Source organism: Salmo salar, chromosome ssa26 (genome assembly GCF_905237065.1).
Source record: "Salmo salar chromosome ssa26, Ssal_v3.1, whole genome shotgun sequence".
NCBI classification, from domain to species: domain Eukaryota; kingdom Metazoa; phylum Chordata; class Actinopteri; order Salmoniformes; family Salmonidae; genus Salmo; species Salmo salar.
In genome coordinates, this window is record NC_059467.1 from 6,102,461 (window position 1) to 6,120,229 (window position 17,769).

At 43.2% G+C, this 17,769-nt stretch overlaps 1 protein-coding gene across 1 annotated transcript in view; it reads left to right on the forward strand.

Moving 5' to 3' along the window:
• The window catches only part of LOC106587057 (protein kinase C-binding protein NELL1), a 493,867-nt gene that overhangs the window by 185,640 nt on the left and 290,458 nt on the right, over window positions 1–17,769 (forward strand). The window contains exon 11 of the mRNA XM_014174942.2: window positions 7,077–7,176. Coding sequence (XP_014030417.2) covers window positions 7,077–7,176 — 100 coding nt within the window. The remainder of the gene's footprint in view (window positions 1–7,076; window positions 7,177–17,769) is intronic.

Below are 17,769 nucleotides of genomic sequence, written 5' to 3' on the forward strand. Positions count from 1 at the left end.
AAAATAGCGATAATATTCCGACCGGGAGTCGTTGTTTTCGTTCAAAGACTGAAAATGTTAAATGGACTCTTCACGTGCACCCGTCTCATTGTTCTCAGATCGACCACTATCCAAATGCGCTACTGTTTTTCAGCCATGGACTGCAAAGTCATCATTCAACGTTCTGGCGCCTTCTGAGAGCCTATGGGAGCCTTAGAAAGTGTCACGTTACAGCAGAGATCCTCTTTTTTCAATAAAGAGGCTAAAGAAGGCCAAGAAATGGTCAGAGGGCACTTCCTGTTTGGAATCTTCTCAGGTTTTGGCCTGCCATATGAGTTCTGTTATACTCACAGACACCATTCAAACAGTTTTAGAAACTTTAGGGTGATCTCCCCACGGGGTGAGATCTTGCGTGGAGCCCCAGATCGAGGGAGATTTTCAGTGGTCTTGTATGTCTTCCATTTCCTAATAATTGCTCCCACAGTTGATTTCTTCAAACCAAGCTTCTTACCTATTGCAGATTCAGTCTTCCCAGCCTGGTGCAGGTCTACAATTTTGTTTCTGGTGTCCTTTGACAGCTCTTTGGTCTTGGCCATAGTGGAGTTTGGAGTGTGACTGTTTGAGGTTGTGGACAGGTGTCTTTTATACTGATAACAAGTTCAAACAGGTGCCATTAATACAGGTAACGAGTGGAGGACAGAGGAGCCTCTTAAAGAAGAAGTTACAGGTCTGTGAGAGCCAGAAATCTTGCTTGTTTGTAGGTGACCAAATACTTATTTTCCACCATAATTTGCAAATAAATTCATTAAAAATCCTACAATGTGATTTTCTGGATTTTTTTCTCTCTCATTCTGTCTGTCATAGCTGACGTGTACCTATGATGAAAATTACAGGCCTCTCTCATCTTTTTAAGTGGGAGAACTTGCACAATTGGTGGCTGACTAAATACTTTTTTCCCCCACTGTATGTAGTGGGTCCATTCTGTCTTTCCCGCTCTTTATCTGTCCCCACCCCTTTTCATTGTCTACCAAGCCATCATATCGGGTTTAGTCCACTAGGGATTTGAATTGCATTGTGTTAGTAACCAATAACTATATTGTTTGTGTGTTTGTGTAATTCTTTGATTATTTAGTTAGCTAGTAAATAAATCATTAAGCCACTTTGTATATCGCTGATTCATCATTTATGCTAGGGTTCGTGCAGGTATCCAAGGATTTTGCAACATTCAGAATGAGACTGGTAGAAGTTTAATTAATTAATTAATTAGATTGATTGATGGCTCAAATGTAAGAGATATTTCTATCTTTTGAGTTCATTCAGAAAATGGTAACTCATTAACCTTTTCACAAGCATCTCGGAGTCGCCTCTTCACTGTGTACTTTGAGACTGGTATTTTGCGGGTACTATTTAATGAAGCTGCCAGTTGAGGACTTATGAGGCGTCTGTTTCTCAAACTAGACACTCTAATGTACTTGTTCTATTGCTCATTTGTGCACCTGGGCCTCACACTCCTCTTTGTTCTGTGAAGTGAGTAGTACACAGCGTTGTACGAGATCTTCAGTTTTTTGGCAATTTCTTACATGGAATTGCCTTCATTTCTCAGAACAAGAATAGACTGACGAGTTTCAGAAGGAAGTTCATTGCTTCTGGCCATTTTGAGCCTGTAATCGAACCCACAAATGCTGATGGTCCAGATACTCAACAAGTCTAAAGAAGGCCAGTTTGATTGCTTCTTTAATAAACACAATAGTTTTCAGCTGTGCTAAAATAATTGCAAAAGGGTTTTCTAATGAACACTTAGCTAATCCAAGTTTATCATTTTAAAAGGCTAACACAACGTGCCATTGGAACACAGGAGAGATGGTTGCTGATAATGGGCCTCTGTACGCCTATGTAGATATTCCATAAAAAAATCTGCCGTTTCCAGCTACAGTAGTCATTTACAACATTAACAATGTCTCCACTGTATTTCTGATCAATTTGGTGTTATTTTAATGGACCAAAAAAATGCTTTTCTTTCAAAAACGAGGACATTTCTAAGTGACCCCAAACTTTTGAAGGGTAGTGTACATACTGTATGTGCCGTCAGTAGAAACGACAACATGATATACAAAAAATAATGAACTTACTTTGATAGGAACGCACACATGGCCAAAGTTATTATGTGTAAGGAAAACAACAAGGAAGGCAAAGCGTGCACCAGCAAGAAAGTGTTCCAATTCTTGCAAGACTTGCAAATAAATGCATACTTCATCTGCGCAAACATGAGTGAAGTGCAGTGGGTTCAACTGGAAAAGAGAAGTTTATCCAGCTCAATAAAGCCTCAAGCATTAATTGTCCGCAATGCTGAAATGGACTAATTCTATTTGAATTCATGAGGAGGCGGAACACACCTCAATTCAAACTTGTTCGAAAATACAACTTGTTCGAAAATAATTAGAAATGTATAGGTTGAAACATAGCCTATAGATAATTAAAAGGCAGCGCGTGTTAAAACTTCTTCGGGATCGGTGTCCCTTGCACGGGACGGTTGAGCTAATGTAGGCTAATGTGATTAGCATGAGGTTGTAAGTAACATATCTGATATTGTCAGAAAGCTTAAATTCTTGTTTATCTAACTGCACTGTCCAATTTACAGTAGCTATTACAGTGAAAGAATACCATGCTATTGTTTTGAGGAGAGTGCACAATTTTGAACATAAAAAGTTATTCATAAACAAATGAGGCACATTTGGGCAGTCTTGACACAAAATTTTTTACAGAAATACAATGGTTCATTGGATCAGTCTAAAATGTTGCACATACGCTGCTGCCATCTATTGGCCAACATCTAAATTGCACCTGGGCTGGAATAATACATTATGGCCTTTCTCTTGCATTTCAAATATGATGGTACCAAAGAATACAAAGAACGGTTGTTTTTTTATTTGTATTATCTTTTACCAGATCTATTGTGTTATCTTCTCCTACATTCTTTTCACATTTCCACACACTTCAAAGTGTTTCCTTTCAATTGGTACCAAGAATATGCATATCCTTGCTTCAGGGCCTAAGCTACAGGCAGTTAGATTTGGGTATGTCATTTTAGGCTAAAAATAAATAAAAAGGGGCGGATCCTTTAACTGTCCTGTTGCGTAATAACCTCATTTTGAAACACTGAGCGCATTCTGACATCACGTGTATAAAACAACTCCCGACTGGGGCGACCGTTGGAAATATTTGGAAGGTTAATTATGGTGCCCCAAGATTGCTGATGAGTTAATTGTTACATGAGTAATTAAACATAGTTAATTGATTTGATAAAAGAATTGTCATCACATTAATGATAGCCAAAGACATGACAGTGTCCTTTAGTAGGGGTTTCTTTGCAGCAATTCGACCATGAAGCCCTGATTCACGCAGTCTCCTCTGAACAATTTATGTTGAGATTTGTCTGTTACTTGAACTCTGAAGCATTTATTTGGGCTGAAATCTGAGGTGCAGTTAACACTAATGAACTTATCCTCTTCAGCAGAGGTATGTCTGGGTCTTCCTTTCCTGTGGCGATCCTCATGAGAGCGACTTTCATTATAGCGCTTGATGGTTTTTGCGACTGCACTTGAAGAAACTTTCAAAGTTCTTGGAATGTTCCGGATTGACTGACCTTCATGTCTTAAAGTAATGGACTGTTGTTTCTCTTTGCTTTTTTTTCAGCTGTTCTTGCCATAATATTGAGTTGGTCTTTTACCAAATAGGGCTATCTTCTGTATACCACATCTACCGTGTCACAACACAACTGATTGGCTAAAACACATTAAGAAGGAAAGAAATTCCACAAATTCACTTTTAACAAGAAACACCATGTTAATTTAAATATATTCCAGGTGCAAAGCTGTCATCAAGGCAAAGGATGTCTACTTTGAAGAATCAAAAATATAAAATAGATTTTGATTTGCTTAACACTTTCTTTGGTTACTACATGATTCCGTATGTGTTATTTCATGGGTTTGATGTCTTTACTATTATTCTACAGTGTAGAAAATAGCAAAAATAAAGAAAAATCATTGAAAGAGTAGGTCTGTCCCAGCTTTTGACTCGTACTGTAGGTGTACATACGTCCTTTTATCAAATTACAGCAAACAGAGAGTTTAAATGGGAAATTTGGACATTACATTTAGAAAGTTGCCTCTATCACTCCCATTGATTTGTAGCTATTAGTCGCTTAAGTTAGCTGAAGCTTGTAGTGGCTGTATAACCTTTTACAGCAGTGGGCTAAATCAGGGTTCCACAGAGTGTTTCTTGGTAGTCTTAAAACCTCTCTAGGACATATGGGACGGTAGCGTCCCACCTCGCCAACAGCCAGTGAAATAGCAGAGCGCCAAATTCAAAACAACAAAAATCTCATAATTCAAATTTCTCACACATACAAGTATTATACACCATTTTAAAGATAATCAACTTTTTAATCGAACCACATTTTTCGATTTCAAAAAGGCTTTACGGCGACAGCATAGCATTAGATTATGTTAGGACAGCACCTAGACAAGAAAAACCACACAGCCATTTTCCAAGCAAGGAGAGGCGTCACAGAAATCAGAAATACAGCTAAAATGAATCACTAACCTTTGATCTTCATCAGATGGCACTCATAGGACTTCATGTTACATGTATGTTTTGCTCGATAAAGTTCATATTTATATCCAAAAACCCCATTTTACATTGGTGTGTAATGTTCAGAAATGTTTTGCCTCCAAAACTCCCGGTGAATGAGCACATCAATTTACAGAAATACTCATCATAAACTTTGATAAAAGATACAAGTGTTATGCACAGAATTATATATAAACTTCTCCTTAATGCAACCGCTGTGTCAGATTTCAAAAAAGCTTTACGGCGAAAGCAAACTTTGCAATAATCTGAGTACAGCGCTCGGATATCAAAGCAAGCCATACAGATACCCGCCATTTTGGAGTCAACAGAACTCACAAATAACATTATAAATATTCACTTACCTTTGATGATCTTCATCAGAATGCACTCCCAGGAATCCCAGTTCCACTATAAATGTTTGTTTTGTTCGATAAAGTTCATATTTGTCCAAATACCTCGCACACATTTAGTCCAGCACTCCAAATTCACTAAGCGCGTGAGTTTAGTCCAGAAGAAAAGTCAAAATTGTTCCATTACAGTTCATAGAAACATGTCAAACAATGTATAGAATTAATCTTTAGGATGTTTTTATCATACATCTGCAATAATATTCCAACCGGACAATTCCATTGTCTTTAGAATTGAAAGGAAATGCAGCTCGCTCTCACGGCCATGCGCATGTTTGAGCTCATGCAAGTTTTCCAGACACATGATTAAATCAGCTCTTATTCTCTTCCCATTCACAGTAGAAGCCTGAAACAAGGTTCTAAGGTCTGTTGACATCTAGTGGAAGCCTTAGGAAGTGCAATATGACCCCACAGACACTGTGTATTAGATAGGCAATCACTTGAAAAACTACAAACCTCAGATTTCCCACTTCCTGGTTGGATTTTTCTCAGGTTTCTGCCTGCCATATGAGTTCTGTTATACTCACAGACATCATTCAAACAGTTTTGGAAACTTCAGTGTTTTCTATCCAAATCTACTAATTACATGCATAGTCTAGCTTTTGTGCCTGAGTAGCAGGCATTTTACTTTGGGCATGCTTTTCATCCAAGCTACTCAATACTGCCCCCCTTTCCTCAAAAAGTTAAACAAATCTACTTTTAATCAAAAGTATACACCTCACACACATGGTTACAGACTTTAAAAAATGTCAAATATAGAGTTCAAATGTATTACATTTTGTGTTTGCATCCCATTATTACACTTTATATACATCTCAGAAGACTGAAATATAACAAAACCGTTTGACATAGAAACACTGCATTTTCGGAGGCTTCCAACTTGTGGAAGGCCCTTTCCGGTTTCAACATGACAATGCCTCCTGTACACAATGTGAGGTCCATACAGAAATGGTTTGTTGGGATCGGTGTGGAAGGACTCTGACCTCAACCCCATTGAACACCTTTGGGATGAATTGGAACGCCGACTGCGAGCCAGGACAATCGCCCACATCATGTAACTCAGTCAAGCAGTAAAATCAAAACAGCACAGACTGTGAAGAGACACACACACAGCACAGGCACACACACTGCATTCTCAAACACATGCTAACACACACACTCTACATACACATAATTTTTATATTGTTATTTTGCTGTATTATTGATTTTGTATTGTAGATATGTTATGGTAGAGTAGTGTGTTATGTATTGTTTTATTGCCTTGGCAGCATCTATTCGGGATCCGGAATAAATAAAAAATAGTGCACTACTTTTCACCAGGGGCAATAGGGTTCTGGTCAAAAGTAGTGCACTATATAGGGAATATGGTGCCATTTGGGACACAGATACAGTTGGTGTCGCACCTGGAAGGGGGTGACTTTGGAGTAACTTTGAAAGAGAGAGTTGTCTAAGGGGTCTGAGTCGATGCCTCACACTTTGAGAGGCACACAGGGACCATGGAGGAGCGGAAACTGAGACAGATTGACGCGTGTAACTGTACTTGTAGCTATTTATTTCGAAAGCCCTTTGCTGGATGAGGAATACCGTTTTATAGAGGCGAGAGCCTGCGTTCTCTCCCTTTCTTTGTGAATCTGTATATATCCCTGTCTCTATGCATTTACATTCATGTTGTGGGTAATGTGCCTATATTCTGTAGTTTGTTTCTGTTTTTGCAAGTGTTGAGGATCAGTCTAAAATATAATTATCCTTCTGCTACAAGGATGCAAGCACACTAATTTACTCAAACAACCAACTTACATACAGTATAACACTGTACATTTAATATGAAAATGTTTTATATTTGACTTCCTGGTCATATTCAAAAAGGGTCTGGTTTCTCTTTTGCATCTGTGCTTTTCCATATGCTACGAAAGTCAATAATTTGTTGACATCATGTAATTATTGGAAACAACCTATCGCTAACATGCTAATTCTAATCTATTGTTAATTGCCCCTGAGGGGACAAATAAAGTTGTATTGAATTTATTTGCTTGAATGTGTGTATTTGGGTTGTGTTTGCAGAACGGGATGATGGTGAGAGTGACAGAGAACTGTCCAGACCTCAACTGCACCCTCAAGGAACAGATCCTACCTGACAACAGGTGCTGTAACATCTGCAAAGGTTGGTCCTTCAAATATAAAGTTGCTTGCTATTGGTTCAGCCCTCATTCCCTCTCCCCTTGCAGTATCTCATTGGCTGAGCCATCATCTTCCACTGCCCAACATTTACTGAGTATGAATCATTCCTCATCGTCGTCTATCATTGGTTCCACCCTTACAACCCTTTGTCTTCCATTGGACCAGCCCAGTGATTAAAAGGCCCTGGCACCAATCATGAGCGCATGGAGATAACAGCCAATCCCGGCCTGCTGCTTGTTCGAGTGGAGCCAGTTTATGTGTCCCAAATGGCACCATATTCCCTATATAGTGCACTTATAATCTATAGTGCACAACTTTTTACCAGTGCCCGTATGGCGAAAGGACATCCATGGGTAATTTTGTAAATAGATTGAATACACACAAACCGTTAGAGGTAGGTGACTGTGAATAAGAGAGATATGTGGAAAAAATATGCCCACCTTGGAGATTAATATGGTCAATTTCACCTGAACAAATTCTAATTTGTTAAACCAAGCCTTATCATTTGGTCTATGTATTTGGCCATTAAGTCAAACATCAGTGCAGTGCAGGGGAGAGGATTATTTTCCCTTTCAGAATATCTCCCACTCATAACCTGCCATTATCTCCTTGGACGAGACCTTTTATATTGGATAGTCATTAAATCGGCATATTCTACCTTTTCCATTGCACTGGGATTGGATGATGTGTGTGCACGCTGTACAGTGGTTGCTCAACTAAAAGTTTTTAGATTATGCTGCGAGATTTAGAGGTAATTTGTGGTTTATTATGGTGCCCTACAGATGCTGGTTCGATACCCATGCCGGCTGCGACCGGGAGACCCATGAGGTGACGCACAATTGGCCCAGTGTCGTCCGGGTTAAGGGAGGGTTTGGCCGGCCGGGATGTCCTTGTCCAAAAAATAGGCATGGTGGGCTTTTTGTTTCTCTCCCGCTAAAAACAGAAATAAATAATTCTTAACAACAAACTGGCTTTATTTACAAATTAGTAAGAATGTCTCACCCCATGTTCAAGAATGGCCTTTTTCCCTTTATTCAGATTACAATCGCTCACTTTAGGTTATTTGAAAACAAAATAATCTCAAATATTGTTATTTTTTAAACAAAGCGATTATTATTATTAGTATTAATCCTGCATTATAATTATATAAAAGCCCCTTAGATATTCTCACAGATCAGGTTTTCCCTCACAAAAATGCCCCTTAGATATTCATTTAGAATCCTCCAATCCTCAAAATGAAATTATTGACGGAGAGTCACGTCATTGAAAAATATTTTTTGGGATATAGTGTAGGCCTACTGTAGGCGACATGAGTCTCACTAGTGTTGAGTAATGTGCTGTTAAAAGTGCTGTAGGTTTATTTATTTTATTTAACCTTTATTTTACTACATAAAGGTCTACTTACTCTGTTGATGTCTTGACCCAGTTTATGCCCTCATTTGCAATGCAAACCGTCATGAATTACTATGGGAATAAATGGAAGAGGCAAGTGGAAGGGGGGAAAAGTAAGGAACTTCTGTCAGCCCTGGAGGCCTTTTGAAAACATGTTTTCACAAGGGCTATTAGCAGAAAAACAGACACAATGTGGTCCCAAAAACACCTCTCTGACATAGGGTCCAGCATATCTCTTGATGATGATCGGTTCGGGCCGACATGAGCTGCTTTATATAATTAACATTTCATTAATTATTTATTTTTCCATATTTTCTCATTGTTTTGTGATCAAAAAATAAAATGAACATTTAAATTAAATTCTTTAGAAGTCCTGTTTAAGTAGTATTTTAGTATTTTGATACTTTGTGCAAGGCAATTGATCAGCAATAAAAACTTTGTGGATGGGGCCTCCTGAGTGGCGCAGTGGTCTAAGACACTGCATTGCTACAGATGCTGATTTGATACCCGTCCCGGCCGCGACTGGGAGACACGAGGCGACACACAATTGGCCTAGCGTCGTCCGGGTTAGGAGAGGGTTTCGCCGGGCGGTGGGCTTTTGGTTTCTCTCCCTCTAAAAACAGGGAGAGAAAACAACCGTAGCAAACTGTGAATTCTGGCGCACCCCCTTTCACCGTTAGGCACGGCCACATGGCGCACCCCCAATATCAAGGTGGACATGGGCCTATTTATATAATGCGTATGAATTTGGTGGGAAGAAATTATTAAATATTAAAGCATTAGAGTTTTAATAATTGTGTGTGTTCAATTATTTGTGACATTGTTGCATTTAAGCATATTGAAGTTTGAAACAATAAGATTTGAAGCAATAGCCTACCCGCGTGTAGTCAACTATTTCAGCACCGTTTCGCACTGCTCTGAGACAACATTTTTTACATTTTACATTTTAGTCATTTAGCAGACGCTCTTATCCAGAGCGACTTACAAATTGGTGCATTCACCTATAATATCCAGTGGAACAACCACTTTACAATAGTGCATCTAAATCTTTTAAGGGGGGGGTTAGAAGGATTACTTTATCCTATCCCAGGTATTCCTTGAAGAGGTGGGGTTTCAGGTGTCTCCGGAAGGTGGTGATTGACTCCGCTGTCCTGGCGTCGTGAGGGAGCTTGTTCCACCATTGGGGTGCCAGAGCAGCGAACAGTTTTGACTGGGCTGAGCGGGAACTGTGCTTCCTCAGAGGTAGGGAGGCGAGCAGGCCAGAGGTGGATGAACGGAGTGCCCTTGTTTGGGTGTAGGGCCTGATCAGAGCCTGAAGGTACGGAGGTGCCGTTCCCCTCACAGCTCCGTAGGCAAGCACCATGGTCTTGTAGCGGATGCGAGCTTCGACTGGAAGCCAGTGGAGAGAGCGGAGGAGCGGGGTGACGTGAGAGAACTTGGGAAGGTTGAACACCAGACGGGCTGCGGCGTTCTGGATGAGTTGTAGGGGTTTAATGGCACAGGCAGGGAGCCCAGCCAACAGCGAGTTGCAATAATCCAGACGGGAGATGACAAGTGCCTGGATTAGGACCTGCGCCGCTTCCTGTGTGAGGCAGGGTCGTACTCTGCGAATGTTGTAGAGCATGAACCTACAGGATCGGGTCACCGCCTTGATGTTGGTGGAGAACGACAGGGTGTTGTCCAGGGTCACGCCAAGGCTCTTAGCACTCTGGGAGGAGGACACAAGGGAGTTGTCAACCGTGATGGCGAGATCATGGAACGGGCAGTCCTTCCCCGGGAGGAAGAGCAGCTCCGTCTTGCCGAGGTTCAGCTTGAGGTGGTGATCCGTCATCCACACTGATATGTCTGCCAGACATGCAGAGATGCGATTCGCCACCTGGTTGTCAGAAGGGGGAAAGGAGAAGATTAATTGTGTGTCATCTGCATAGCAATGATATGAGAGACCATGTGAGGATATGACAGAGCCAAGTGACTTGGTGTATAGCGAGAATAGGAGTGGGCCAAGAACAGAGCCCTGGGGGACACCAGTGGTGAGAGCACGTGGTGCGGAGACAGATTCTCGCCACGCCACCTGGTAGGAGCGACCTGTCAGGTAGGACGCAATCCAAGCGTGCGCGGTGCCGGAGATGCCCAGCTCGGAGAGGGTGGAGAGGAGGATCTGATGGTTCACGGTATCAAAGGCAGCAGATAGGTCTAGAAGGATGAGAGCAGAGGAGAGAGAGTTAGCTTTAGCAGTGCGGAGAGCCTCCGTGACACATAGAAGAGCAGTCTCAGTTGAATGCCCAGTCTTGAAACCTGACTGATTAGGATCAAGAAGGTCATTCTGAGAGAGATAGCAAGAGAGCTGGCCAAGGACGGCGCGTTCAAGAGTTTTGGAGAGAAAGGAAAGAAGGGATACTGGTCTGTAGTTGTTGACATCGGAGGGATCGAGTGTAGGTTTTTTCAGAAGGGGTGCAACTCTCGCTCTCTTGAAGACGGAAGGGACGTAGCCAGCGGTCAAGGATGCGTTGATGAGCGAGGTGAGGTAGGGGAGAAGGTCTCCGGAAATGGTCTGGAGAAGAGAGGAGGGGATAGGGTCAAGTGGGCAGGTTGTTGGGCGGCCGGCCGTCACAAGACGCGAGATTTCATCTGGAGAGAGAGGGGAGAAAGAGGTCAAAGCACAGGGTAGGGCAGTGTGAGCAGGACCAGCAGTGTCGTTTGACTTAGCAAACGAGGATCGGATGTCGTCAACCTTCTTTTCAAAATGGTTGACGAAGTCATCCGCAGAGAGGGAGGAGGGGGGGAGGGGGAGGAGGATTCAGGAGGGAGGAGAAGGTAGCAAAGAGCTTCCTAGGGTTAGAGGCAGATGCTTGGAGTTTAGAGTGGTAGAAAGTGGCTTTAGCAGCAGAGACAGAAGAGGAAAATGTAGAGAGGAGGGAGTGAAAGGATGCCAGGTCCGCAGGGGAGGCGAGTTTTCCTCCATTTCCGCTCGGCTGCCCGGAGCCCTGTTCTGTGAGCTCGCAGTGAGTCGTCGAGCCACGGAGCAGGAGGGGAGGACCGAGCCGGCCTGGAGGATAGGGGACAGAGGAAATCAAAGGATGCAGAGAGGGAGGAGAGGAGGGTTGAGGAGGCAGAATCAGGAGATAGGTTGGAGAAGGTTTGAGCAGAGGGAAGAGATGATAGGATGGAAGAGGAGAGAGTAGCGGGAGAGAGAGAGCGAAGGTTGGGACGGCGCAATACCATCCGAGTAGGGGGAGAGTGAGAAGTGTTGGATGAGAGCGAGAGGGAAAAGGATACAAGGTAGTGGTCGGAGACTTGGAGGGGAGTTGCAATGAGATTAGTGGAAGAACAGCATCTAGTAAAGATGAGGTCAAGCGTATTGCCTGCCTTGTGAGTAGGGGGGGAAGGTGAGAGGGTGAGGTCGAAAGAGGAGAGGAGTGGAAAGAAGGAGGCAGAGAGGAATGAGTCGAAGGTAGACGTGGGGAGGTTAAAGTCACCCAGAACTGTGAGAGGTGAGCCATCCTCAGGAAAGGAACTTATCAAGGCGTCAAGCTCATTGATGAACTCTCCAAGGGAACCTGGAGGGCGATAAATGATAAGGATGTTAAGCTTGAAAGGGCTGGTAACTGTGACAGCATGGAATTCAAATGAGGAGATAGACAGATGGGTCAGGGGAGAAAGAGAGAATGTCCACTTGGGAGAGATGAGGATTCCAGTGCCACCACCCCGCTGGCTCGATGCTCTAGGGGTATGCGAGAACACGTAGTCAGACGAGGAGAGAGCAGTAGGAGTAGCAGTGTTATCTGTGGTAATCCATGTTTCCGTCAGCGCCAGGAAGTCTAGGGACTGGAGGGTAGCATAGGCTGAGATGAACTCAGCCTTGTTGGCCGCAGACCGGCAGTTCCAGAGGCTGCCGGAGACCTGGAACTCCACGTGGGTCGTGCGCGCTGGGACCACCAGGTTAGAGTGGCAGCGGCCACGCGGTGTGGAGCGTTTGTATGGCCTGTGCAGAGGGGATTGAACAGGGATAGACAGACACATAGTAGACAAGCTACAGAAGAGGCTACGCTAATGCAAATGAGATTGGAGTGACAAGTGGACTACACGTCTCGAATGTTCAGGAAGTTAAGCTTACGTTGCAAAAATGTTATTGACTAAAATGATACAGTACTGCTGGCTGGTGGAGTAGGCTAGCTAGCAGTGGCTGCGTTGTTGACTTTGAACGTGTAGCTGGCTAGGTAACCTCGGTAGTTTCAGTACTACACCTTGTCATGATACAAAGCAACTTTGTAGCTAGCTAGCTAACATAGCACTAATCAAGACGTTCCTTGTAGTGTATTTAGTTTCAACAATGCAGCTCGTCGGTAATAGTTGGCTAGTTGGCTAGGTTAGGAAAAATGGCGTCGCGGGGGACGGAAATAGCTGGCTAGCTAACCTCGATGGCTGGCTAGCTAACAATTATCAATTAACAATTATCAAGCTATGACAAAGACAACTAGGTAGCTAGCTAGGTAACACTGCACTAGTCAAATCGTTCCGTTGTAAAGTATTAGTAACTACAGCGCTGCTAGTCGGTAACGGTTGGCTAGCTGGCAGTGGGTTAATGATGACTAGGTGTGTTGAGTAAGTCTGGCGCCGCGTCGCGGCTGGCTAGCACACCTCGATAATACTCAAACTCAAACTACACAATTATCTTAGATACAGAGACAGCAAAGACAACTATGTAGCTGGCTAACTAACACTAACGCCACACTAATCAAGTCGTTGCGTTGTAATGTAATAGTTTCTGCGGTGCTGCTAGTCGGTAGAAGTTGGCTAGCTAACAGTGATGACTAGCTAGCTAGCAGCTAGCAGTGTTGACTACGTTAGGAGGACGAAGATAGCTAGCCTCGATAATTACTCAGTTACTCTAAACTACACAATTATCTTTGATACAAAGACGGCTATGTAGCTAGCTAAGAAGAATTGCTCAGATCAAACAAATCAAGCCGTTGTAATGTAGCGAAGTGTAATATTACCTGTGGAGCGAAGCGTGCTCTCCCTCTCTCTATCTATCCATCTTGGGGACAAGATGGGGATGTCACGTTCTGACCAGTATGAGGGTTATTTTGTTAGTGTAGGCTGGTCAGGACGTGGCAGAGGGTATTTGGTTTATGTGGTTCGGGGTGTGTGTATTATGTAGAGGGTAGTTGATTTATGTATTCCGGGGTTTTTGGTCACTGCTCTGCTAGTCTATGTTCTTTCTAGTTAGTCTGTTTCTATGTTTAGTTAATTGGGGTGTGGACTCTCAATTGAAGGCAGGTGTTGTCTAGTTGCCTTTGATTGAGAGTCCTATATATTAGGGTGTGTTTGTGTTTGTAATTTGTGGGAGGTTGTCACTTGAATTGCTGTCGTTCGCCTTCAAGTCTGTATTCGTCGTCCATCATTTTGTTTGTATAAGTGTTTTCATTAAAAAGTTAATTATGAGCACTCAACCCGCTGCGCCTTGGTCCATTCCTGATGACCGTCGTTACAGGGGACTGGTCTTGATAAATTAATGCGATTTTTATTTTCAATGAATCTCCATTTGAGTATTGGTTAGACTACAATTAGGGTGTGGACATGTTATGCTCTTAGTGTTGTAGCCTACTCCCGACCGGTCAAGTTGTACAGCGCCATATTTTCAGAGGGTTTCATTTTAAATTTTTCTTGGAATAGATACACCATATATTAATCAAATTATTTAAGCTAAGTTTCTTAAAATCAATCCCATATACTATGTTCTTACAAAAAAGGTTTTAAATTCTCTAGTACAGCCAATGTTGAAGACTGTCAAATGCTTCACAAAGATGCCATCTGGTGCTCAAACTAACACTAACTTGCATGCAAATCAAATCAAATTTATTTATATAGCCCTTCGTACATCAGCTGATATCTCAAAGTGCTGTACAGAAACCCAGCCTAAAACCCCAAACAGCAAGCAATGCATGTGAAAGAAGCACGATGGCTAGGAAAAACTCCCTAGAAAGGCCAAAACCTAGGAAGAAACCTAGAGAGGAACCAGGCTATGAGGGGTGGCCAGACCTCTTCTGGCTGTGCCGGGTGGATATTATAACAGAACATGGTCAAGTTGTTAAAATGTTCATAAATGACCAGCATGGTCAAATAATAATAATCATAGTAGTTGTCGAGGGTGCAACAAGTCAGCAACTCAAGAGTAAGTGTCAGTTGGCTTTTTCATAGCCGATCTTTGAGAGTATCTCTACCGCTCCTGCTGTCTCTAGAGAGTTGAGAACAGCAGGTCGGTGACAGGTAGCACGTCCGGTGAACAGGTCAGGGTTCCATAGCCGCAGGCAGAACAGTTGAAACTGGAGCAGCAGCACGGCCAGGTGGACTGGGGACAGCAAGGAGTCATCATGCCAGGTAGTCCTGAGGCATGGTCCTAGGGCTCAGGTCCTCCGAGAGAAAGAAAGAAAGAGAGAATTAGAGAGAGCATATTTAAATTCACACAGGACACCGGATAAGACAAGAGAAATACTCCAGATGTAACAGACTGACCCTAGCCCCCCGACATATAAACTACTGCAGCATAAATACTGGAGGCTGAGACAGGAGGGATCAGAAGACACTGTGGCCCCATCCGATGATACCCCCGGACAGGGCCAAACAGGCAGGATATAACCCCACCCACTTTGCCAAAGCACAGCCCCCACACCACTAGACGGATGTCTCCAACCACCAACTTACCGTCCTAAGACAAGGCCGAGTATAGCCCACAAGGATCTCCGCCACGGCACAACCCAAGGGGGGGGGGGGCAAACCCAGACAGGAAGACCACGTCAGTGACTCAACCCACTCAAGTGACGCACCCCTCCCATGGACGGCATGGAAGAACACCAGTAAGCCAGTGACTCAGCCCTTGTAACAGGGTTAGAGGCAGAGAATCCCAGTGGAGAGAGGGCAACCGGCAAGGCAGAGACAGCATTAATGGCAACAATGGCTGACAATTAAATAACATGCCATGGAATTCTGCGGCAGCCTGCAAGGTGTGCTACCATATGACACAAGTTTTACCTGAAGAACAACTGTAGCCCTGCAAGTGCATGTCGTTTCTATCTCCCTCGTGGCATCAGCCAAACTTCCACCTCTGAGGTTCTGATTCTTTGTACATGTAAGACCTCTTCTGAGAAGGAGGGAGGGAGGGAGGGAGAGAAAGAGAGAATATGACAGAGAAAGAAAGACAGAGGGAGGGAGAAAGAGAGAGAAAAATGTCAGAGACAGAGAGAGGGAAAGAAAGAGACTTTTTGTCTTTAATGATATATACTCATTTAATTAAAACCTCACAACCACCATCGCCCCATCCCCCCCACTCCCCCTTTCAAAAATAAATATCTCCTTGCCCTCTACCCCTTGATACAAAACAACATCATACATCACAATAACCAAAACCTCACCACTTCTACAACCGTACAGTGAGGGAAAAAAGTATTTGAGCCCCTGCTGATTTTGTAAGTTTGCCCACTGACAAAGAAATGATCAGTCTATAAATTTAATGGTAGGTTTATTTGAACAGTGAGAGACAGAATAACAACAAAAAATTCAGAAAAACGCATGTCAAAAATGTTATATATTGATTTGCATTTTAATGAGGGAAATAAGTATTTGACCCCCTCTCAATCAGAAAGATTTCTGGCTCCCAGGTGTCTTTTATACAGGTAACGAGCTGAGATTAGGAGCACACTCTTCAAGGGAGTGCTCCTAATCTCAGCTTGTTACCTGTATAAAAGACACCTGTCCACAGAAGCAATCAATCAGATTCCAAACTCTCCACCATGGCCAAGACCAAAGAGCTCTCCAAGGATGTCAGGGACAAGATTGTAGAACAACACAAGGCTGAAATGGGCTACAAGACCATCGCCAAGCAGCTTGGTGAGAAGGTGACAACAGTTGGTGCGATTATTCGCAAATGGAAGAAACACAAAAGAACTGTCAAGATCCCTCGGCATGGGGCTCCATGCAAGATCTCACCTCGTGGAGTTGCAATGATCATGAGAACGGTGAGGAATCTGCCCAGAACTACAGGGGAGGATCTTGTCAATGATCTCAATGTAGCTGGGACCATAGTCACCAAGAAAACAATTGGTAACACACTACGCCGTAAAGGACTCAAATCCTGCAGCGCCCGCAAGGTCTCCCTGCTCAAGAAAGCACATATACATGCCCGTCTGAAGTTTGCCAATGAACATCTGAATGATTCAGAGGACAACTGGGTGAAAGTGTTGTGGTCAGATGAGACCAAAATGGAGCTCTTTGGCATCAACTCAACTCGCCATGTTTGGATGAGGAGGAATGCTGCCTATGACCCCAAGAACACCATCCCCACCGTCAAACATGGAGGTGGAAACATTATGCTTTGGGGGTGTTTTTCTGCTAAGGCAGCAGGACAACTTCACAGCATCAAAGGGACGATGGACGGGGCCATGCATCGTCAAATCTTGGGTGAGAACCTCCTTCCCTCAGCCAGGGCATTGAAAATGGGTCGTGGATGGGTATTCCAGCATGACAATGACCCAAAACACACGACCAAGGCAACAAAGGAGTGGCTCAAGAAGAAGCACATTAAGGTCCTGGAGTGGCCTAGCCCAGGGGTGTCAAACTCATTTTAGCTCAGGGGTCACATGGAGGAAAATCTATTCCCAAGTGGGCCGGACCGGTAAAATCATGGTATATATAACTTAAAAACAACAACTTCAGATTGTTTTCTTTGTTTTAATACGATCAACATAAAACATAAAGCTGGAGCCTGAGGACAGTGTGTCCACAATAGTACAAGCACAACATCACTATTAATCATAAAACACCTCAAGTTTATTTGAAAATTCTAAAGAAAAAGAACACACAAACACACAATGCCTCAGTGATTCACAGAAGTATATCACAGATCACAGAACTATATCAGGGTGTCTCATGCAGCACTTTAAGTGGGGTTTCATAGTTTATTTGACTCCTGATACCTGGCATCTTTTAGCTTTCACCAGCGCATCAATATCAGGCGTCACATCCTGAGTGGCAGCCAACTTCAGGATGTGATTCAAGTGCTTGTGCGTGAGCCTTGAGCGCAGCTTTGTTTTATGTATGCTCATTACAGAGAAAACTTGCTCACAAAGATATGTGGTTCCAAACATGCACAACAATTTTGCAGCGAGGGCTGTCAAGTTGGGGTGAC